Below are 25,431 nucleotides of genomic sequence, written 5' to 3'. Positions count from 1 at the left end.
GGGGCTGTATGGCGCTATCTACAGAGGGGGCTGTATGGTGCTATCTACAGAGGGGGCTGTATGGCGCTATCTACAGAGGGGGCTGTATGGCGCTATCTACAGAGGGGGCTGTATGGCGCTATCTACAGAGGGGGCTGTATGGCGTTATCTACAGGGGGGGCTGTATGGCGTTATCTACAGGGAGGGGCTGTAGAAAAGGCACTATCTACAAGGGGGGTTGTGTGACACCCAGGGGAGGGGGGGGGGCCCCAGTCAAAAGTTTGCTATAGGGCCCAGTCTTTCCTAGTTACGCCCCTGGCATTGTCCCTTCAATTATTTTCATAAATCTGAAAAAAAGGCCAATAGCTAAGTGATTTTGATGAAACATTCAGAAACAAAAACTTACCCTTGGTATTCTATGTACTTGTATATCATTCCAGCGATTAGCATAGCCCCAAGAGCATAATACCAAGAAGAAATAAACATCAGGGCCAAACAGATGCTCATTCCCAAGAAAGAGAGTGCCCTAACAATGTTAAAAAGATTATACAAAATTATAAAAAGCATTGTATGTAGGAAAGGCTGCAACAGATCACGTACCTGGTGAAATATATCAACAAGAAATTACATGCTGTATATATATATATATATTTTTATTTTTTTTACATATGCGGATATATCACTAAATTTATCTTTATTCAAACAGTATATAAAGATGAAAGGTAAAGATGTAGCTAAATACACAATAGCAATACTACGTCAAAATGTTGGGAAAGGGTAAGTAGCATGTCCAAAAGCATTCAACAAAAAAGTGGACTTGTCAACATTAATGCACTTATTTCAGAAAAGAAAGAAAGAAAGAATAAAACATAGTATATGACATGGACAGGAATAAAAAGGCACCCTTCCCTAATTCTTGGTTGCACAACATTTGCCAACAATGACAGCTTCCAAATATTTTTTTTTGTAGCCATCTGTGAGCCTCTTGCACCCGTCTGCTCTTAGTTTCTTCTACTCTTCCACTGCAAGTCTCTCAAGCTCTAGAATCTTTGCAGGGTTCTTTTCCCAATAGCATATTTCGGCTCTCTCCAAAAATGTTAGATTGGATTGAGATCAGGACTCATTGCTGGCCAGTTTAGAAAAAAAAAAAAAAGTCTTATTTTCCTTAACTATTCTACTGAAAACATTTAGGCCCCATGCACATGAACATATTTTTGTGGCCGCAACTCACCCGCAAATCTGCAGGTGAATTGCAGCCCCATGCACACGACCGTGGTTTCCACGGTCCGTGCATGGCCCAGGAGCCTGGACCGCAAAAAGAACGGACATGTCTTATTACAGCCGTGTTTTGCAGTCCAGGCTCATAGACATGAATGCACGCGATGCGGAAGGGAGTGCCGGCATCTCTCAGGAGGGAGATGCTGCCCGGCACTCACTCGTCCATGGCCGCGGCCAGCAGAAAGCAGGTAAGAACGACGGACCGCGGCTGTGGACGTTACAATGACCTGATAAGACCAAGGTTAAACTTTTTGGCCAGAATTCCAAAAGGTATGTTTGGTGCAAAGCCAACACTGCACATCACCAAAAGAACACCATACCCACAGTGAAGCACGGTGGAGGCAGCATTATGCTTTTGTGTGGTTTTTCTGCAGCTGGAACTGGGGCTTTAGTCAAGGTGGAGGGAATTATGAACAGTTCCAAATATCAGGAAACATTGGCACAAAACATGCAGGCCTCTGCTAGAAAGCCGAAGATGAATTACACCTTTCAGCACGACAATGACCCAAAGCATACCTCCAAATCAACAAAAGAATGGCTTCACCAGAAGAAGAAGATCAAAGTTTTGGAATGGCCCAGCCAGAGCCCAGACCTTAATCCCATTGAAAATCTGTGGGGTGACCTTAAGAGGGCTGTACACAGGATATGCCCTTGCAATCAGATAGATTTGGAGCTTTTGCAAGGAAGAGTGGGCAACAATTGCCAAGTCAAGATGTGCCATGCTGATGACTTCTACCCAAAAAGACTGAATACGGTCATAAAGTCAAAGGGCAATTCAACAAAGTATTAGTTTAAAGGTGTGCGTATTTATGCAACCACATTATTTTTGTTCTTTATTTTTCCACCCTAAAAGATTTCAGTTTGTTTTTCAATATAATTGTACAGAGTATAGGTGACATTAAAAGGTGGAAAAAGTTCTGAAATGATTCATCTTGGACTGATTTTTTGACATGACAAAAACCTGGCATTTTAACAGAGGTTTGTAGACTTTTTATATCCACTACACATTATATATAATACATACATATATTATACATACACACATATACATACACAAATAATTTTGAAGGTAAGCGCTAGAGTTCCATGCTGTTTTGGCTTGTTGCTAAACCAATACAATTATGAGAAATGTAAATACTGATGGGGTTATGAAGACAAAATGCTGGAGTTTGCTTTCACAATCTGCAAGGTGTCTCAGAAAATGTATGGGTTTAGTATAATAAGCATCTAATTTTTATACAGAATAATGTTGGACTGTAGACCCGTATAGTGAGTATTTCCAATACAAACATACCAGATTTAAATTTCTGGGAATGTTTAGTCTTCAAAAATGTATAATTTGTATAATTATGAAAGTGAATAATAAAAGTATAATTACTGTATGGATCCGGTTTCAAATGTCAAATGAATGTATATAAGATGCCATTGACAAAGGCTAAAAATATGTGTGTCACAATAACGAACACAAATATAGTTCACATTTTCAATATTTCCTAGTCATTTTTTATATTTTATGAAACCGGACATAACCATTGTACTGAGAAATGTAACTATTTATAGCTGTAGCAAGGAGCCCCGAGAAACAGTTTTTATGATATACGGTAGTTTAATGTTTAGATGAAGTAAGGGGTCTAATGGTTTTAGCCAAAACATTGTGAACAGGGTCTAAGGAAATAAATGTTTTTTTATCTTTATTTTAAATTGAATGGGCCTACTAATTGTTTTTTACAACTCATTCTTCTTCCTGTGTTTTGAGATTCTAGATCCCCGCATGTAGGGTGGCAAGTCAGAAGACGGCTTGCGATTGCTACCAGTGTGGTTTGTGATAGGAGCACTGAGTTTTTCTATAGAAGAAGGGTCAACACGGGACGGGAATACTGCAGACGATTTTTTGGCGCGGATTCCAACGCCGTTTCCATGTCAAAATCAGCACCAAAAAACTGTGTGAACAGGGCCTTAGTCGGCAATATTTGTCAGTATTGTGTTTCAGTATTTATAAGCCAAAACTAGGAGTGGAACAGAAAGATTTACAGCTCTTCAGTGTTTCAGACCCCCTCCTGGTTTTGGTTTTTAAATACAAAAAGCAAAATACTGACTACAAAACGGTCGTGTGAAAAACCTTATAGCCACTCGATAGAATTCCGAACAATGTTACAAGAATGTAAATTAGTACTTAGTTATGATTCTATATAAAGTATCTTACCAATGATAATATTTAAATCGCGGTCTCCAGTTTGGTGTTCTCAGCAGTGTCTGCACAGCACAAGCTAAATTTACAAATAAATAGCACATCAAGAAGAACCTAAAACAAAAATATACAAATAAATAGCACATCAAGAAGAACCTAAAACCAAAATATACATATGTATTATACAAAAAAAGTTTAAAAAAAATAATTGTTTAACGCTTTCCCAAACTTTGATAAACAGATGCACACATTTCAAGATAATGTTGAGATAAGACAAAGGTAAGGAACGATACATAGGTAAATGCATGTTGAGATACACAATTACCACATATCAGTGTGCATTTATTTTAGTCCATCTAACTGAAACCATGTCAAAGAAAACGGAGTTGAACACGTTGAGGCCATACGTTCTGCATATACATATATGCCAAACGTGAAAAAACAGGATGTGAACAGAGACTTATGGGTTTATAGTATAAAACACTGCTCTCTAATGTTCCATTATCCTTTTGGGATTTGATTTACCACGTGGAGACCATATTATCACTCATAAAGACCTAGTTTACTCTTTAAAAAACTCTGACCCTGTGGATTTATGACCATCTCCATAATGGATTAACATCAAGTGAAAATCTTAACTGTGATGAGGAGCTGCAAGGAGACGACACCCTGACGGGGAAGGGGGGGGGGGCGTCAAAGTTGGATATGTCTATGTACATTTAAGAGCAACTATTACATATTTTATATCTAAAAACCTCTATTGAAAATACGACACTATAGAAGTGTGCAGTTTTGCTTTGTGCTTTATATGTTTTAACATTACATGGACCCCCACAAGACACTTTTAGATTTAAATTGATGTTGCAATGAAACCTTTTCCATTGTATTAGGTTACTAGGGCAGAACCAGGGCACCATTTGGAAATGTCAAGGTCTTCCACATACAGTAAGAAATGAACCAATACTAAAAAGGAGGACGTTGGTTTTAAAACCTAAACACAAACCATTTTTTACTTGTATAGTCAAATCTTTTGCCATGGCTACAGCAGAGGCCAATTTTTTTTAAAACATAGCAGAAATAGCGCAATACATTTTTAGGTAAGTTTCATTTCAAAATTTCTCCTAAAGATAACATTAAGATATCCCAATTAAATGTGCCACATGAAAAACTCAGCATTGCTATATTCAAACATTTTTAAAATAATATTTAACACGTGCATTCTTACATTGATAATATTGGAGCCACCATATCCAAGGAGGCAATGAGAATTCCCAGTTCAGCAATTATGGCAGTCAGAAGAAGTGCCCACGTTGGTTCACCATTTGCTTTGCCATGTCCAAATACCTGTCAAAAGTCAATTACACTATTTATGTGTCAACCCCTTGACTGCCTTATAAGAGATAATCCCACTGAAGCTCTGTTCTAGTGGTGACATGATAATAAATGTATTAAACAAGTAAGATGGAGAACTTATAAGAAATGCGGCCACATAGAGCACAGGCTCGGGAACAAGACACAGCACGGAATACAGGAGATCAGAGGCAGAGCACGGGAACACGAAGCAGGAAAACAGTCAGGGACCATTTACAATACAAGGAACTTTAACATGTCCGCGTGCTGGCCCCTTTAAGGTTGGTGTTCCCAGACAGAGCAGGGCCAGACAGCCGCGAGTGCTGGCGTCTTCTAGGAGGGAGACGCTGGTGGGATGCGGTCTATGGTCCAGGCAGTCGCAATGTAAGGATCGGCGGCGGTCCGTGACCCCGGCCGTGACAGTACCTCCCCCTTACGCCCCCTCTTCTTAGGTCCGGAGCGCAAGAGGAACTTCCTTATGACGGTAGGAGCATTGAGGTTCTCTTCTGACTCCCAGGATCTCTCCTCAGGACCAAACCATCTCCAGTCCACTAGATAGAAAGTTCTTCCTCCTACTCTCTTATAGTCCAGAATCTCTTTTACCTCGAACACATCTGACGACCCGCTGGGAGCAACTGCAGACCTAGGGGATTTACTGAAACTCTTCAGAACCACAGGCTTAGGCCCCATGCACACGACCGTAACAATTCTACGCAATTGCTGACCATAAAACGGTCCGCAATTACAGACCAATCCACTTCTATTGGCCGCGGATACCTTTCCGTATCGCTATGGATAGGTGTTCGTGCCGTAGAAGTGTACCGCAAAAGATAGGACATGTCCTATGTTTTGCGTTTTACGGGTCGTGCTCCCATACGAGTGTCGTCGGCCGGCCGCAATCGCGGGCCACGATTATGGGCACGGCCGTGTGCATGAGGCCTTGAGGGACACGTGGAATGAGTTTGGGATCTTGAGAGTAGGAGGCAACCGAAGTTTATAGGATACATGGTTAATCTGTTGCAGAACTTCGAAAGGACTGAGGAACCTGGGAGCGAATTTGTTAGAGGGCATCTTGAGACGAATGTTTCTAGAGGAAAGCCAGACCTTGACTCCAGGAGAGAACTGAGGAGGGACTCTTCTCCTTTTATCTGCATTCTTTTTCATGTGGTCCACTGCTTGGAGGATCACAGACTTCGTTTGCTGCCAGATGTGAATAAAAGTCCCAAAAGAAGAATTGGCTGCTGGCACCAGAGTCATGGCTGGCACAGGAAGAGGAACTCGAGGATGCTGGCTGTACACTATGTAGAAGATAGACGAGGCAGTAGACTCACTTGTGTGATTATTGTATGAGAATTCCGCCTAAAGGCAGGAGTTGCACCCAATTGTCGTATTGGGCAGAAACGAAATGACGGAGATAGTTCTCCAAAATTTTATTGGTCCTCTCAACTTGACCATTGGACTGTGGATGATATGCAGAAGAGAAGATCTCCAGAACTTAGATGTCAACTGTACTCCTTGGTCCGAGACAATACGCAGAGGAAGTCCGTGCAAGCGGAAGATGTGTAGAATGAACAGATTTGCCAGACCAGTCAGTGGAACAAAATGTGCCATTTTAGAGAAACAAACCACTACTACCCAGATTGTAGTACATCCAGCAGAAGGAAGGTCAGTAATAAAGTTCATCGCAATATGCTGCCAAGTGGCATCAGGGACAGGCAGGGGTAGTAGCAGGCCAGCAGGTTTGGAGCGGGTAGATTTGTTCGAGGCACAGTTCGTACATGACGGGACATAGAGAAAAAAAGGAAAAGGGAGGAAACCTCCAGCTCACCAGTCCTGCGTCCTGCACTTGGACTTCGCTCGGATCTCCGCGACGGCCCACGCTAAATAGCATAGAGAGAAAGAAGAGATGATCCAGCGCTGTTTCGTGGTATAAAAAAGGAACCAATGTTCCCACTTTTAATTGCATAGAAAAGGCCTGGGCACTTGCCCGCTTTGAAACCACCCTGTTACTGCGTCTATTCATATTTTATTCATTTTTCTATGCAAATAAAAGTGGGAACATTGGTTGCTTTTTAAACCACGAAACAGCACTGGATCAACTCTTCTTTCTCTCTATGAGGGGACATAGTCTGCAACATTACCAGGCAGAGTGGGCCACCAATAGTGACGAGCTATCAAGACCTGTGTCTTACGGACGCTAGAGTGCCCAGCTAGTTTAGAATTGTGGCCCCAGAGGAGAATTCTCTACCTATCAGCAGGGCGGACAAAAGTCTTTCCAGGCAGAAGGTCTCCAACTTGCAGCGGGTTAGTAGCAATAATCCTAGAAGGATCTATGATGTATTGAGGAATCTCCTCAGAGTTATTGGTTTCGAAGGGACGAGAGTGGACGTCTGCCTTCACATTCTTGTCTGCAGGACGGAAGTGAAGCAAAAACTGAAAATCGTGCAAAGAACAACGACCATCTGGCTTGTCGTGGATTTAACCGTTGGGCCGACCGTATGTATGTGTGGTTCTTGTGGTCTGTATAGATAAGATGGATAGCACCCTCCAGAAAGTGTCTCCTCTCCTCTAAGGCCAACGTGACGGCTAGCAATTCCCGATGGAATAGTTGCGTTCTGCTGGGGAGAAGACATTTTGAGTAGAAGCAACAAGCCACCATCTTGCCTTTGGAATACTTTTGGCATAGTAGTGCTCCCACACCTACAAAAGAGGCGTCCAACTCCAGAAGGAATTGCCGAGAAGCATCAGGCTGATGGAGAACAGATGCTGAGGTAAAAGCGCTCGAGATAAGAAAACGCAGATTCTGCCTCCGGAGGCCAGACCCTTTTTGGTGAGGGCCGAGATATGATCAGTCAGAGATGAGAAGTTCGGGATGAATTGCCGATAGAAGTTTGCAAATCCCAGAAATCGTTGTATGGAACGAAGGCCCTGAGGTCGTGGCCATTCTAATACGTCTCACTTTCTCTATAAAATCTTGAGACCACGGTCAGACACGACCGGGAAGGGCAAAGAGTTCTTCTCGAACACACATTTTTCGAATTCAGCATATAGGCGATTCCGCCTCAACCACGAGAGAACTTGGCGAACATGCTTCTGATGTGTCAACAAATCAGGTGAGTAAATTAGGATGTCGTCCAGATAGACCACCACACAGACATATAGTAGGTCTCGGAAAATGTCATTCACAAACTCCTGGAAGACAGCTAGGGCGTTACATAGTCCATAAGGCATCACAAGGTATTGATAATGGCCATCTTGGGTTTTAAATGCGGTTTTCCACTCGTCACCCTTGCGGATACGGATCAAGTTATTAGCTCCGTGTAGCCCAGCTTTGTGAACACCTTGGCCCCACGAATTCTATCAAAAAGTTCAGCGATAAGTGGTAGGGTGTACTTATTCTTAACCGTAATTTGGTTCAGGCCCCTGTATTCGATACATGGACGAAGAGATCCGTTGTCCTTCACAAAGAAGAATCCAGCTTCTGCCGGAGAGGATGACTTCCGGATGAACCCTCTCTCAAGAAGATCTTCAACGTAGGCAGACATGGCTAGGCTCTCTGGCAGGGAGAGGGGATAAACTCTAACTCGAGGTGGCGAGGCGTCAGGAAGTAATTCAACAGGGCAATCGTAGATGCGATGGGGGAGGGGGAGAAGCATCTCTGCCTGCTTACTGAAAACGTCTGCAAAACCAGCATATTGTAACGGTAGATCGGAGAATGACTGAGGCAGTGGAGGCAAAACAGGACGAACCTGTGGCAGGCAGCGGGCAAGGCATTTGGAGCGCCATTGGAGGACCTCTCCAGAACGCCAGTCGAGAACCAAAGCATGTAGGCGGAGCCAAGGCAGGCCCAGCAGGACAGGGTTGATGACTTTAGGCAGAATGAGGAAGGTGATACGTTCCGAGTGAAGAACCCCGATTTGTAAGGTCAGTGGTTTAGTGATAGACAATAGGATCGGGCAATAGTAGTCCATATACAGAGGCAACAGCCAGGGGTCTCTCTAGCAGTACTGTGGGTAGATGTAGACAGTCCACTAAATCCTGCTGGATGAAATTTGCAGCTGCTCCGGAATCCAGATAGGCAGAGGAGGAGTGTGATGACTCTCCAGAGATGATGGTCACTGGTATAGATAATTTGGAAGAGGTTTTGACGCTTTGTCAGGAGGCTGACGAAGCCGGTCTCAGGCGAAACGCGCATCGAGGAGTTCTGTTTTCTGTGCCACATCTATTTTGACGTGTCCATCTCTTCTCACCATGTCTGTAAGTATGGTTTATCGCTGTTTGGTGTTACACTCTTACCCTTATTGATACTATTCTATCTAGGTTTACATGTATGTATATGTATTCACCAATTATGTTTGCATACCTATAGCTTTACATTTTGCGCTTTGTACCCTTGCTGTCTTTCACAGCTACATATGTTCTTCCATTACATGGTGTTTTTGGATATGGTATAATCATCTTTAGATGGGTTGTTCTGTTTACCCTCGGGTATAATTACATCTATACCGCTCTGATGCTGCTCTTGGAATTTGACTTGGTTTATTATGTACTAATAAAGATTTATATTTTTGTTGATACGTGTCAGTTATATATTTATATATCTATATTTGGGTGCTACGTCCCCTATGGGTTTTTTTGTGTCTGAATAGTAACCAGATGATGCAAACATATAGCTCACAAATAATTATTTTTCATTTTCATTAACACCCTGCATTATGTAGTACTGCCATTTTGATGCTGGCAAGACCTGCTATAAGAAAGATCATCATTTAAAAAAAAAAAAAAAAAAAAGTAAGGAGGGGGGGAGAGGTCAGATAACCACATGTTCAGAATAAGAAACATTACAGAAGACTAGAAATAGGAGCCTGGGCTTGTGACTGAAAGTTAGGACTGGCATACAGATATTAGTAAGTGATCAATGTTCCTGCATGTAAGCCATCTGTACATCATTTTAAAAAAACTGGGTAACTCCTTTAAAGCATGCTCGCTCGCTCACTCACTCTCAGAAATGGAATTATATTGTCCTTGGCAATTGCTTGCAGTAACCGGGGTGCTCCAGTCAGACTTTGCAATCCAGCTCCACAAGTAGAAAAGAATGATCCTATAACTATAACCCACGGAGAAGGCCACGACAGGGTTCCTACCACCAGGTTCTTGTTCACTGCATCACCATATCTATTAATAAACAATTGCCAAATGCCAACTAGTGAAAAGACTTAAAACTCACAACTAAATAAATTAAAGTCAATTATTTTGCATCCTAGCAAGATGTACTAACCAAACCTAGCAGCCATTTTTCATAAATGTATTTGCCATGTCTTCATGTCAGAAGATTATATATCCAACGACGCAGAATTTTCTGACTTCATACACAGTAGGTGTATCAAGAAATTACATTTTAAGTCGCTGCAAGTGTGAGTACACAGGAAAATCAGGTCTAAACTGAAGCTTATTTGACAATACATCACAGTTGGTTTACATTGCGAGCCAATTTCAATCGAGGTCCAACTAACATTCACTCGTGTACAGATCAACTGTAATTAAATAAGAACACTTAAAGGGGTTGTCCACGTCCACACAACCGATGACCTATCCCCAGGATAGGTCATCAGTATACGATCGGTGCGAGTCAGACACCCGGACCGATCCGCCTCTCCGGTTGCCAAAGGCTTTGAACGGTATGCAGTATTTGGAGTCGGAAGATGATGGCTCCGATCACTGCATAGCGGCCGTTCTACAGAATTGCAGTTCTGCTCCTATTCACTTGAATAGAAGCAGAGCTGCAGTTCTGCAGAACGACCGCTATGCAGTGGTCAGTGCCATCTACTTCCGACTCCAACTACTGCATACCGTTCAAAACATTCGGCAGCCGGATCGGTATGGGGTCCGGGTGTCTGACCTGCACCGATCGTATACGGATGCCCTATCCTGGGGATAGGTCATCAGTTGTCCGATCGTGGACAACCCCTTTAAATGTTTAAAATTTCAGCATAGGTTTACATCACTGCACAGTGCTGTGAAAAAGTCATTGCCTTTCTTCTATTATAGATAATTTGTCACATTTAAAGGTTTCAGATCATTCCACTAATCTTAATAAGATAAAGACAATACAAGTAAACACACAATGCAGCTTTTAACCCTTTAATGACTAAGCCTGTTTGGGCCTTAATGACAAAGCCAGAGTTCAGAAATCTAGTATGTGTGACCTTAGCAGAGAATAACTCGGTAATGGTTTTGCACATTGTTTGATCGGGACGGTGGGGTGGGGGGGAATGTGATTGGCACCTGTGGGGAACAGAAAGGGGCTTTAGGATTGCTATTTCTCACTCTAACAAAACGCATTCTGTGAGAAGAGGGAGAACTCCATTTTCAACAGCAACACGGTTTTAACGGTGATCGAGGTTATTCGTTGAATAACGGCGCAAACAAGTGACCAGGAACTAAAAAAGAAACCTGTTACCCATCGGTGCTCCGAGCCCTCAGCTACAGAAATATTTTTTCTGTATTCATAACTGGAGGTACTCTAATTCCACAACAATTCAATTCATTCAAACAAGAAATACTTTGTTCACCTTCTACCTTAAATGGAGGCTAAATATTTGCTGATATGTATCACAATTTTCCTTCTTAAACACCAGACTAACTTACACTGACATACAATTTTCAATTTAGTTAAAAACCATAAAAATTAAAGAAAGTTTTTTTTTTTTAAAGTTTAAAACACAAAACACATTTAGAGAATACATAACTTACTTGTCTCTTAAAACCACTCCCTCAATACATGCTCCAAAAAGGATCACAGTGCTAAAATCTGAACACCAACGTTAAGCAAAGTTAAATGGACTTAATACAAAGTTTAATATTTCTCTGTGCTCAGCGGTTCCCATCAGTTCCACCAGCTTTGAATGGAGTGGCAGTGCGAATTCTCGACTACTGTTCCTTACTCCCCAAGGTAGTACAGTGAAGTAGAATGGGGGAATAAGGACTCCCATTCTAGTAATCGGTGGGGGTCTTAACAATAATACATTTATTACCTATCCTGTGGATAGGCAATAATTATGTTTTGTGGGATAACCCTTTTAAAAACCCAACCATCTGGAGCAAAGCTATTTTGCATTAAATTTTCACCTCTCTGCTCTGAGTGATTGCTTTAGCAAGCCATTTAGGAGACCGCTAGAGTAGTCACTCAGAGCAGAGGTGTGGGGCTGGCACCATGCAGCGAGGGAGCCTGGAGCACTTGAACATCAAGTGCCCATCCTAGTGGAACTTGAGACCGCAGCGCCAGGAGAATCAAACATCGATTTCATTTTGGGGCGTCAAAACTGCTAAAAGGGTCCTTTTAAATTCCAAAGGATTATTTGAAATTCGTAACTTTTTTTTTACTAAAATGTACAGGCATATTTCTAAATATTTCAATAGTACACAGGCAGTTGTTAGGGCATACCCAATGGAATACATAATACAGTATGGACGCTGATTATCTCACAGGCATTGAATAGTAGTCAGCATTGGTGTGGCACACAAGGGGTATGGCAGAGGTATCTTTAATCTACAAGATATAATTTTCTCTTCAGCTCTCAGCAGACAAGGGTGACAAGACTGTGATCTCGCGAGACAGATCACACAGCACAAGTCGTTGTGACATTGTCCGTAGCCGATTGGACAGTGTCAGAGCGCGAAGTATTACGTCCTCTTGCATTTGCAATAAAAGAAATGCCCCATTGACAGTTCAGGGTATTATTTACATATCGGGCGCCAAATATAACGGCACCGATATCTAAACAGAAGAGACCAGAAACATAGTTTAAAGTGACACAAGGTTTGTGCAGGCCTGCCTATTACATGGTGCACTCAGCTGCACATGTATGGGTTCGTGAAAGGTTATCTTTAATTTAGAACCAATTCAGAGATTAATTTTCGGTATGCCACGCTCTTTTCCTAAACTGCATACTTCAGCATGGCTCTGCAAATTCTTAATAGGATACAGATCAATGAAGTAGTGATTATGGCCAAAATAGTGCCAACAGGAATTGACTTCTGAGCATCTCTAAGGTCCCCAGATCTGTTACTTCCAGCCATTATACCTGTATAAGACAAAAAAATAAAATAAAGCTTATAGACCAGCACCAGAAAATGCAGCGAGTGCTGTCATATCTATGGCTAATGAAAGACCAAGACTGTCAGGTATCCATTTAGTTTATGCCCCTAAAAACATTTCAATAGATTTTTCAGAATATTATTGGTTAGCTGGTTAGAAAATAACATACCTGGAAGATTAGGCATACTACTGATATACTAGCTTTCACAAGTTAACCCAACTTTTGCCAACAGTGGAGGTGCCCAAATACCCTCCAAAGTCTCACCTACATGGTCCATGGAGGGGATCCAAAGGTGCGCTTTGGGCAGCAGTTATCCTGACCCACACAGAACAGGGAAATATCCCAAAGTTTTGTCATTGAGTGATCTCCTATATTGGTTCCCAAATGGGTCATGACCACCAATGACCTGTACCTGACTGAGAAGGCGACTGTAGAAAAAAATGGGACATAGATAACTTCAAAACTAGGAACGGATTTTCACCCACCCACTTCGTAAGTATGGCTTTTCAGGCGACTGTAGGAGTAGCCTGCAAGAAGATAACCATGGATCTCCTGATCAGCAGGGACCACATAGTTAATTGTTGAGGTTGGGGTAGGAGCCTCCACTATGAACAACAGCTGGATTTTCTGTTTTTTCCGTCAGTGTCATATTAAATAATGTGTTACCCCAAAAGTTTCCCTGTGTAGTGCTCAATACTAAGAAATCTATCAGTATCATGTTTTTTCTATACCTGTGGGCAAAATTATAGAAACCAAAAATGATAGAAAAATATAGTTGAGTTGGTATTAGGATTTGCTTTACAGCAGGAGTATTTCCTATGCAGATGTCAGGTGGTTCATGGCAATTTCCTTTATTAGTTATGTACAGTATTGGAAGTAACCGGAAAAACCACTCAGCATTGGATACCACACGTTCTAAAAAAAACAAAAACCCTCAGCATCAGATTTAACCCTTTCACTGCCAAGGACATATGTCTTACCAGGCTCATAGATCTAAGTGCAATAGCCTGTGCATATCACTCATTTGAAGTCATGGAGTAGGATGAAAAGTTTGACTTCCTGGTTCTGAGTGTCTGTAGAGGAGAGGTGGGAGGAGGAGGGAAGCTTCAACTGAGAGCAGGAAGAAAGATCACAGGCTCGGAGATCTCTCCCCCTGTACAGCCTGTATACAGGGGAGTGATACAGGAACTATTCTTCATGTTATCACCCCTCTTACCATATGTGCACTGTGATTGTCAAATTGACGGGGGCTTTGTTTTCTACTACAGAGGTGAGAAGATGAACAGATTTTACATCTGATTATACCCTGCACCTCCTAATAAGGCCATTTTCAAACTCTGTGGCTCGGATGTTTACCTCCATCTGTATCAGAGATTTTGGTATATTCAAATCTGTCGATTATGTGAAGAAGTATGTATGCAAACATAGTAATAAGTGCCATGTATGACAGAGGCATAGCGAGTTCTCCTGCACCCGGGGGGGGGGGGGTGGGTGAGATTTAGTTTGGCGCCCCGCTGAACCTTTTTCGACATCTCCTTTCCCCTCGCCATGTTTGCTTTCTCTACCAATCAATGAGGTCAGATGTAACTCGAACATAAACCATTTGTACATTTTACAAGTGATATAGTTCTATAAGGTAGTTAACAGAACAGTAAACTGAAAGAAAATAAACGGGGGTCAGTGTGCCCGACTAAAACAGATTGAATAACTGAGAAAAATGAGACTATATGGTCACATAATGAACAGCCTCTTTTAGATAGTGCCACACAGCCCCTTCTGTAGTTCATGCCACACTCACCCCCTAGAAGAGGTTGCCACACTCACCCCCTAGAAGAGATTGCCACACTCACCCCCACCCCGTAGATTGTGCCACACTCACCCCCACCCCGTAGATTGTGCCACACTCACCCCCCACCCCGTAGATATTGCCACACACAGCCCCCTGTAGATGTCGGATTGCATGCATCAGTTATACAATGGGTAAGTATACTACTAAATACAGAACGATGAGGTAGTACATCTCAAAATAAGAATCAACTACAAAACCATGAGACTAATCATTATTATTGCAAAATATCAAAAGGAATTTTATTATTGTACACATAAGTAGATTAGAAAAAGGGCACTCAATGGATGAGGCGACATCACCGGAATGAAACATATACGGGATATAAAACAGCCAATAACAGAGCGTACATTCAGAATAAAGTAAGTAGTGCAATGTAACTCAAGGTGTGAGATTTAATCTCAGACACGTGTAAATGTACGCCACATGAGGGATAATCCTCACTAATAAAGGGCAAATATGAATGATCAAGGAGCGGTGATCAAATAGTCTGGTGGAATACCCTGTATGAAGAAAGTGCCAAGTTTCAAGTCCACCAAGACATAAATATACCAAGTACAAGTTCCTCAATACATACCCATATCAATAGCAAACTGGGACGGCACCAACCCCGACGTGCATTTCGGCACAGCGTTTGTCTAGGGGGTGGCTTCATCTCCTCAGGTAACATATGATGTATATCATAATCTGCTAATCAACCTCACCCACCTAGCCACCAGCTGGAACTAGCAGGGTATCATGGCCCAAACAGTTGGCCATCCCCACACTTCAGATTACTGCATCCCAGAGCATCTGGCACCAAGAAAGTGATGAAAATTTGCCAAATCAACATATCATACAAATGTACAGCACTTGCATGTGTACATTTTTATTCATTATACACAGAGGAGAAAAGTAAGGCAGCATAATGCTGTCTTACAACACCACAAAGCCAGACTGCTGCCCTGCACTATTTTCCATCTTACCAGTACAGATGTAGCAGATGTGCTTAACGCGTCACATACACTGTGCAAGAAACTTTAAGTTGAGTTTGTTAATAGCTTATGCTGTGTTAAGCGATAAGTTACCACTCTACATCTCGGTCAAGTTAAAGTTTTCTACATCTGTATAACAGCTGCATAAGGGGAACCCATGAACGGAAACCAAACTAAGTTATTGATTGCGTCAAAAACGGAAGCGGAAAGGCCTGACGTAACCGACGAACGGAACCCGACGCAGATGTGAACAAAGCCTAAGTTGCCTTTAAATTTCCAATGTAAAGTCAAATGTCAAAATACATTTTTTGGACAGGAGGCTCGCTTTAAAGCGATTTTCCTACAATCATCATCTATTACCTATCCACAGGACAGCTAATAAAATGTCTGATCGGTGGGGGTCTGACCACTGGGACCCCACTGATCCAGAGAACGAGCGTCCTAAAGTGCCCTTTGTGAATGAAGCGGTACTGCTCATGCTAGGTCGAACCACAGGCTAGGTGATAAATGCTGACAATAACCAAACCAATTTTTCATTTTTTTATACTCACATTACATAACTTTTTATTTTTCGGTTGATGTAGCTGTTGGAGGGCTTTTTTCTGTGGCACGGGTAGCATTTTTCAATGGCACCATTTTGGGGTACTTATATTTTGATTAGCGTTTATTTTATTTTGTAAGGGAATGCAAAAGAAAAAAAAAACCAGCAATTCTGCAATGGTTTGTGTGTTTTTTTTTTCACCATTTAACAACAACATAATAACAAGTTACCGTTATTCTACAGGTCGGTAAGAAACCAAATATGTATAGTTTTAGTACTTTTGAACAATTAAACGTGTTTTATGAATAAGAAAAAAAAATTGTGTCACCGCATTCCGAGAGCATTAACTTTTATTTTTCTGCTGATGTAGCCATACGATGAATTGTTTTTTGAGGGAGGAGTTTTAATTTTTATTGGTACCATATTGGGGTGTATAATTTGTGAACTAATCTTTATTAAAAAAAAACAAAATTTCAGAGTGGCAAATTGGAGAAAATGCGCCATGTGGTAGTATAATTTTTTTACGTTATCTATATTTACAGGTTGCAACGACTAAGACGGCACTTAAAATGTATTTTTTAAATAATTTTCCATATTTCTTTTTAGACTCTAGGAGACTTCAAGCAGTGATCCATTGATCGCTTGTATAATACATAGTATCACTGACAGGCAACCTATCTGGCATGGCCTAATAGGCAGTTACCGATGGCAGACCTGGGGGCCTTTGTTAGACCCCTAACTGCCATGGTAAACCACTGGTGCTAATGGGGTGACATAGGGAGTGATTTGCTATTTAAAGAGGCTCTGTCACCAGATTTTGCAACCCCTATCTGCTATTGCAGCAGATCGGCGCTGCAATGTAGATTACAGTAACGTTTTTATTTTTAAAAAACGAGCATTTTTGGCCAAGTTATGACCATTTTCGTATTTATGCAAATGAGGCTTGCAAAAGTACAACTGGGCGTGTTGAAAAGTACAAGTGGGCGTGTATTATGTGCGTACATCGGGGCGTGTTTACTTCTTTTACTAGCTGTGCGTTCTGATGAGAAGTAAACACGCCCCGATGTACGCACATAATACACGCCCACTTGTACTTTTCAACACGCCCAGTTGTACTTTTGCAAGCCTCATTTGCATAAATACGAAAATGGTCATAACTTGGCCAAAAATGCTCGTTTTTTAAAAATAAAAACGTTACTGTAATCTACATTGCAGCACCGATCTGCTGCAATAGCAGATAGGGGTTGCAAAATCTGGTGACAGAGCCTCTTTAACTCATTATCTAATGGGTTAAAGGGTGCAAATGAGCTGTCAAACACATTAGATGTCGGGGTTGCTATTGACCGCAAACTCTAAATCTGTTAAATTGCTGGGATTAGAGTCATCACCGATCCAGGCAGTTAGGGCAGAACCCCAGCTGCGTATAACAGCCATGCTCCTGATGCGAATTCCATTGGTACAGATGCAATACACCGGAGATCCGAGTGGCTGATATATCAATCATGCTGCGAGAATAAGAACTTGCTTGTGACAAATATAACCGCCAATGGCCTTAAAGAGGCTCTGTCACCAGATTCTCAAATCCCTATCTCCTATTGCATGGGATCGGCGCTGCAATGTAGAGAACAGGAACGTGTTTTTTTTTTTAAAAAACGTTCATTTTTGGCCAAGTTATGAGCTATTTTATATATATGCAAATGAGCTTTGAAATGGACAACTGGGCGTTTTTTTTTCGTTATGGCCAACTGGGCATGTATTGTGTTTTTAACTGGGCGTGTTTACGTGTATGATGCTGACCAATCAATGACCAGTCGGCGTCATACACTCCTCTCCATTCATTTACACAGCACATAGTGTTCTTACTAGAACGATGTGCAGCCACATACACAAGTGTCCTGATAATGAATACACATGAAATCCAGCCTGGACGTCATGTGTACTCAGAATCCTGACACTTCTGAATCTTTTCTGTGAGATTGCAGCAAGCCACTCGTAATCTCGCGAGATTACGAGGTAAACGAGATTTCGTTTCTCTTGCTGGAATTCTCAGAGAAAAGATTCAGAAGTGTCAGGATTCTCAATACACATGACGTCCAGGCTGGATGGTCATGTGTATTCATTATCAGTACACTTGATTAACATTAATCTAGTGTCCTGATAATGAATACACATGACCATCCAGCCTGGACGTCATGTGTATTGAGAATCCTGACACTTCTGACTCGCAATAGAAACGAAATCTCGTTTACCTCGTAATCTCGGGAGATTACGAGTGGCTTGCTGCAATCTCAAAGAAAAGAGTCAGAAGTGTCAGGATTCAAAAATGAACGTTTTAAAAAAAAAAAACACAAAAAAAACGTTACCGTTCTCTACATTGCAGCGCCGATCACATGCAATAGGAGATAGGGGTTTGAGAATCTGGTGACAGAGCCTCTTTAAGGGTTTAAGATAGACTCTGCTTGTTCTCTCTGACAGCAGGTACATAATCTGCAGCTAAGAAAATCTCTTTACCGTCGTTATTATGGAGTGGTGAATTTTTTGCAACTCCAGAAATAAACCCTTAAATCGACAGAGTAAATTAGCCAGACATTAAAGGGAATTTGTGAGCAGTTTTTAGACCTTCAAACGGAAAGTGGGCGGGGGGGGGGGGGGGGGGGGGGAGTGTAACGATACCGGTCGTGTTGGTCATGACCAAGAAATTCTCATTTTAATTCCCCAGGCGTCCTGATCGCAAGTGCCATTGATGTGTGCAATGTTCAAGTGCTCCTCGCTCAACTCAGCTCTGAGTGACGGCTCTAGTGGTCCCCTAACTGGACGCTAGAGACGTCACTCAGAGCAGTGTAAATGCTGCCGTTGGGGAGTCCATGGTCTAGTGTAAATATAGTAGCCGGTCAGACCACAATCTACTGTCAACGCTGCTCGTCAAACCAGTAGTCTAGTGCAAATGCTGCGGTCGGTAAGTCAGTCTGTCTGTCCATAGTCTAGTGTATATTCTGCAATCAGTTGGTCCACAGTCTAGTATAAACACACTGCAGTTGGTCAGTCCGTATGCTTTTTTTTTTTTTCTCACACAGAAGTTGATAGGAGTCACAAAAACAGCATAGAACACCGAGCTACAATATTTGCGCAACATACATTAACCCATAGGCGCACGAGGACGCAACTGTACGTCCATGCGGCCAGTGTCTTAGCGCACAGGGACGTACAGTTACTGAGTGGCTCCCGGTGCACACTGTGAGCGACAGTGTGCACCGGGAGGCCAGCTGTCCCCGACAGCTGACACTCCACTGTATGCCGATCAGCGGCTTATTCGGCAATTAACCCCTTGATTGCGGTGATGGATTGCAATCACCGCATTCAGGGGTTTCTAGCTCATCGGCAGACCTCACGATAAATCGTGAGGTTTGCAGATGGCTAGCATGGCGATCGGAGGCCAAGTAATGGCCTCCGTGTCTGCCATGTACGGAAGCCTATCAGGATCAGCCTCCTGATAGACTTCCTGTCAGTGACAGGACGTCACTGCCGTTCGCGATTCACACTGTCGATGACAGTGTCTGTGACACTGTCGGCGACAGTGTGCATCGGGAACCGGGAGGTCAGCTGTCCCTGACAGCTGACACTCCACTAGTTGCCGATCAGCGGCTCATTGCCGCTGCTTTCGGCAATTAACCCGTTACATGCAGGGCTCGATTGTGATCCCCACATGTACAGGGTTTGTAGCACATCAGCAGCCCCCATGCAATTGACAACGGCCCCCGGGTCTGCCATGTATGTCAGCCTAGGAGGATCAGCCTCTGGCTGGTCCTTGTAGACTAACTGTCAGAGTGGCTGTGACATCACACTGACAGTTAGAATACGTTACACTACCTAGGTTGTGTAATGTATTCTAGCAGTGATCAGAGCTGCAGATAAAAGAAGAAAGTGTAAAAAGTAAAGAAAAAAAGAAAAAAAAAGTGAATAAAAATGTTTTACAAAAGTGTAAAAATAAAAGATTTTTTTTCCTATAATAAGTCTCTTATTATAGGAAAAAAATGAAACCATTAAAAAACAGTACACATATTTGGTATCACCGCGTTCGTAACAACCCAATCTATAACACTATAATGTTTTTACTGCACGGGCAACGCCACAAAAAAACCAAACTAAAAACAATGCCAGAATCACTATTTTTTGGTCACCACCCCTCCCAAAATATAGAATAAAAAGGGATCAAAAAGTCGCATGTACCCGAAAATAGTACCAATAAAAACTACAACCCGTCCCGCAAAAAACAAGCCCTTACACCGCTTTTTTGACTGAAAAATAAAAACGTTACGGCTCTCAGAATATGGTGACACAGAAAATAAATTATTTTATAAAGAAGTGATTTTATTGTGCAAACGCTGCAAAACATAAAAAAACCTATATACATCTGGTATCGCCGTAATCGTACCGACCCGCAGAATAAAGTACAATTGTCATTTATAGCGCATTATGAACGCCGTGAGAAATAAAGAATTGAAACCGCCAAAATCACTGTTTTTGGCCACCAAAGCTCTAAATAAAATGTAATAAAAAGTGATCAAAAATTTGCATCTACCAAAAAATGGTACCAATAAAAACTACAGCTCGTCCTGCCAAAAATAAGCCCTCACACCGCTCAATTCATGGAAAAATAAAAAAAAAGTTATGCCGTTTGGAAGGCGGGGAGTGAAAAACTAAAATGGAAAAGCAAAAAAGGATCAGTCCTGCAAAGGTTAATTAATTTCTATTAAAAAAAATTACAAATTTAGGGCGACTTTCTCCTTTATCCCTTGTGAAAATGGAAAAATGCAACATTTTAGTGGAAAAAAATGTTTATATTCATTTTCACGGCCTAATTCTACTAAATTCTGCAAAAGACCTGTGTGGTATAAATGCTCACTGTACCCCTAGAAAAATTCCTTGAGGGGTCTAGTTTCCAAAATGGGGTCACTTTTGGGGTGTTTCCACTATTTTGTTCCCTCCAGGGGGTTGCAATCGCGACATGGCACTAAAAACCAATCCAGCAAAATCTGCGCTCCAAAATCCAAATGGCGCTCCCTCCCTTCTGAGCGCTGCCGAGGGTCCAAACAGCAGTTTATTACCACATATGGGGTATTTCCGTAATCGGGAGAAGATGCTTTACAAATGTTGGGGTGAATTTTCTTTTTTATTCCTTGTAAATATTAAAAATGTCTATGTTATTTCAGAAAAAAAGATTTTCATTTTCACAGACTAACTCCAATAAATATAGCAAAATACCTGTGGGGTCAAAGTGCTAACTATACCACTAGATAAATTCCTTGAGGGGTCTAGTTTCCAAAATGGGGTCACTTTTGGGGAGTTTCCACTGTTTTGGCACCACAAGACCTCTTCAAACTCGACATGGTGCCTAAAATATAATCTAAAAATAAGCAGGCCCCAAAATCCACTAGGTGCTCCTTTGCTTCTAAGGCCGGTGTTTCAGTCCATTACCGCACTAGGGCCACATGTGGGATATTCCTAAAAACTGCAGGACCTGGGCAATAAATATTGAGTTGTATTTCTCTGGTAAAACCTTCTGTGTTACACAATTTTTTTTATTACAAATGAATTTTGGCAAAAAAAAAAAAAGGAGAAATTTGTACATTTCCCCTCTACTTTGCTTTATTTCCTGTGAAACGCCTAAAGGGTTAAAATACTTTCTAAATGCTGTTTTGAATACTCTGAGGGGTGCAGTTTTTAAAATGGGGTAATTTATTGGGGTATTATAATATATAAGGCCGTCAAAGCCACTTCAGAACTGAACTGGCCCCTGTAAAAATCGCCTTTTGAAATTTTCTGGAAAATGTGAGAAATTGCTGCTAAAGTTGTAAGCCTTGTAACGTCCTAGAAAAATAAAAGGATGTTCAAAAAACGATGCAAATATAAAGTACACATATGGGAAATGGTAACTAGTGACTATTTTGTGTGGTATTACTATCGGTTTTACAAGCAGATACATTTAAATTTAGAAAAATGCACATTTTTGTAAATTTTCTCTAAATTTTGGTGTTTTTCACAAATAAATATTGAATTTATCGACCAAATTTTTCCACTATCATAAAGTACAATATGTCACGAGAAAACAATCTCAGAATCGCTTGGATAGGTAAAAGCATTCCGGAGTTATTACCACATAAAGTGACACATCAGATTTGAAAAAAATCAGCTGTGCCACAAGGCCAAAACAGGCTGCGTCCTAAAGGGGTTAAAGGGGTTTTCCCATGAGAGACATTTATGACATAGCCACAGGATAGGCCATAAATGTCAGATAGATGCGGGTCCCACCTCTGGGACACGCACCTATCTCCAGAACGGGGCCCCCTAAACCCCATTCAGCCACTCTGTGTTGCGGCTGAATGAGGTGAATTCCGACCATGAAAAAGGTTATATGGTCGTGAGTTACGTAAACAGCGTAGCTCGCCGAGCTACACTCTTTCCGTAAGTCCCATAGAACTGAGTGGAAGTTACGGAAACAGAGTAGCTTGCATGCTACACTTCTTCCGTAACTGCAATTCACCACTATGGGAGTTACGGAAACTGCGTAGCTCAGTGAGCTACGCTGTTTATGTAACTCCCAACCATATAACCAGGAAGTGGCAAGGAGTCTGCGAGATCAGACAAAGCTAGAATGGGGCTTAGGGGGCCCCGTTCTAGGGATAGGTGCGGGTCCCAGAAATGGGACCAACGTTTATCAGACATCGATGACATCCTGTGGATATGTCATACATGTCTCTCATGGGAAAACCCAACTCTCTGATGTTACAGAATATCTCAGCTGTTTCCGGAACACCGTCCTGCTCTGCACGGATTCTTCCTTAAGATTAGTGCGAAATGAAGACATTGGGGGGCGGGCAGTGGTGACAATGTGGAGTCTTTATGGGTTATCGTACATGATGCCGCCAAACCACAGTGATAGTGAAGTGGCAAAACCGCCCGCGGTTTAATGTGACATGTTATGGTTTCATGGGCAGCACAGGTGAAATACTTTGCTTTTATGTGCTTCACCTGTACTTGCTATGAAACCGTAGCAATTCACGGTAAACTACACACTTTTCTGCCATGCTGCGGTTGCCGTGGAGCGGCAATAATGGCAAATAAAGGAATGAGGTTTCTTATAATCCACAACGTGGTCCTTTTTATGGGAGATTTCAACTATACTGACATTAATTGGGACATAAAGGCTGTTGGATGTGCTAAAAGCTGTACGTTTTTATCCAGGATTCAATTATTTCACAGTTGGAGGTTAAAACAACAAGATGCGATGCTTTGCTGGATCTGGTCTTGACTAAGACCAGATACAATATTAGATGTGCATTTCCAAGAGCAGTTAGGGCAGCAGTGACCAAAATATGGAAAATGTTTAAATATTTAATAAAACAGTAGGAAGAGGAGCGCCAAAAGTCTGAATTTTAGAAACGCAAAATGCAATCAACTAAGGGAAGTCTTGTAGACTGGGATCATGTAATGGTAAATAGGGATACAGAAACTGAAAAGGCGACCTTTTAAAAAACATTCTAGAAATAAAAGGAGACCAATATGGCTGTATAGGAAAGTACTGAATATAATACAAGAACAAAGAGCATTTGAAACATTGAAGGCTGAGGGTTCAGAAAAAGTTTTCCCTACTTAAGAAGATCTCAATAGGAAATGTAAAAAATAAATCAAGTTATCAAAGTTATTCACAGAAAAACAAATCGCTAACGACATTAATCGGTAAACATAGATGAAAAGTATGTGTTTAGTATCTCAGCCTTTGCTTTGTCGTCTATAATTGTAGGAGATATTAGTTTTTTTTCGACTTAATATTTATAAAAAAAATAAATGGTATTTTAAGGTCTTTAGCTTTTTTTGGGGGGGGGGGGGGCGGCTTACTTTCCTAGCTTGCTTTCATTTTTACATTTTCTGTTGAGATCTTAAAGCAATGTTTACGATGTTTAGATGACATGATACACATCAGAACATCTTACCAGTCACAGATGGAAAAAATATCCCAACAAGAACTGTAAATGAAGTGGTTATATCCGCCAAGACATACAGATGAAGCTTACTCTTGGATCCCAGAATGTCTACAGAATGGATGTTTGATTTTTCAAGGATGTCCCCCTTTTCTAGGTGAGTGCTCCACAAGTTATCTGTAGATGTCAATAGAGTAAGGTAAAACAATTACTTACATAACCAAGGAAATAAAAGAAATATCAAATACTAGAATGGATTCACATATAGCATTCCTGGATTTACTTTGTAGCGCCTTTTTCTGCTTTTAATACTTTAGAGCAGGAATCCATGATGCAGGAGTGAACTGTTGAAGACTATTAATAGAGACCGGGTGGAGCAGTGGGTGTTCACAAATCTTAACACCATACTGTCCAAAATAATACTGGTATATATGCAACACAATATTTAGGGAAAAATAGTACACACATAAGTAGAGTTGGTGTTGTATAAAAAAAAAAATAAGTAGTATTAAATAAAACTTCTCACTTCTTTCTCGACAAGTGAACCAGTTGAAGATTCTGCACCTATGGGTCTAAAAGATATAAATAACATTGCTGGAGAACTAGGGTGGTTTAACCCCTTAGTGACCAGCCTATTTAAAACCTTGATGGCCAAGCTATTTTTTCCGTTTTTCTATCGTCGCATTTCAAGAGCTGTAACTTTTTTATTTTTGCATCGACATAGCTGTAGAAGGACTTATTTCGGGACAAGTTGTATTTTTTTTAAAGCACCATTTTGGGGTACATATAATTTATGGATTAAATTTTATGAACTTTTTTTGGGGCGTAAAAGAAAAAAAAACAGCAATTCACCACTTTTTTTGCGTCTTTAATTTACGTTGTTTTACCGTGTGGTATAAAGAACATAACTTTATTCAGCGGGTCGTTACGATTGCGACGATACCAAATTTATATGGTTTTCTTATGTTTTACTCCTTTTACACCGTAAAAACACTTTTTTCCAAAATTACGTGTTTTTGTGTCTCCATATTTAAAGAACCATAACTTTTTTTATTTTTCCGCCGATGCAGCTGCATGAGGGCTGTTTTTTGGTTTTTTTTGCGGGACGACTTGTAGCTTCTATCAGTACCATTTTTGAGTACATGTGACTTTTTGATCACTTTTTATCACATTTTTTTTGTAGGCAGGATGGACAGA

The 25,431-nt window shown here is 41.3% G+C and overlaps 1 protein-coding gene across 1 annotated transcript in view; it reads right to left on the bottom strand.

Annotated features, from left to right (window-relative positions):
* Positions 1–25,431, bottom strand: part of SLC12A4 (solute carrier family 12 member 4) — a 111,567-nt gene that overhangs the window by 37,297 nt on the left and 48,839 nt on the right. The window contains exons 9-15 of the mRNA XM_075836908.1: positions 24,247–24,411; positions 12,781–12,879; positions 11,549–11,606; positions 9,796–9,970; positions 4,671–4,789; positions 3,461–3,559; positions 386–505 (exon numbers count right to left, since the gene is read on the bottom strand). Of these exons, the coding sequence (XP_075693023.1) occupies positions 386–505; positions 3,461–3,559; positions 4,671–4,789; positions 9,796–9,970; positions 11,549–11,606; positions 12,781–12,879; positions 24,247–24,411 (835 nt within the window). The remainder of the gene's footprint in view (positions 1–385; positions 506–3,460; positions 3,560–4,670; positions 4,790–9,795; positions 9,971–11,548; positions 11,607–12,780; positions 12,880–24,246; positions 24,412–25,431) is intronic.

The sequence above is a fragment of the Rhinoderma darwinii genome, chromosome 9, assembly GCF_050947455.1.
Source record: "Rhinoderma darwinii isolate aRhiDar2 chromosome 9, aRhiDar2.hap1, whole genome shotgun sequence".
Taxonomy (NCBI): domain Eukaryota; kingdom Metazoa; phylum Chordata; class Amphibia; order Anura; family Rhinodermatidae; genus Rhinoderma; species Rhinoderma darwinii.
This window is presented reverse-complemented; position numbering and strand designations above follow the sequence as displayed.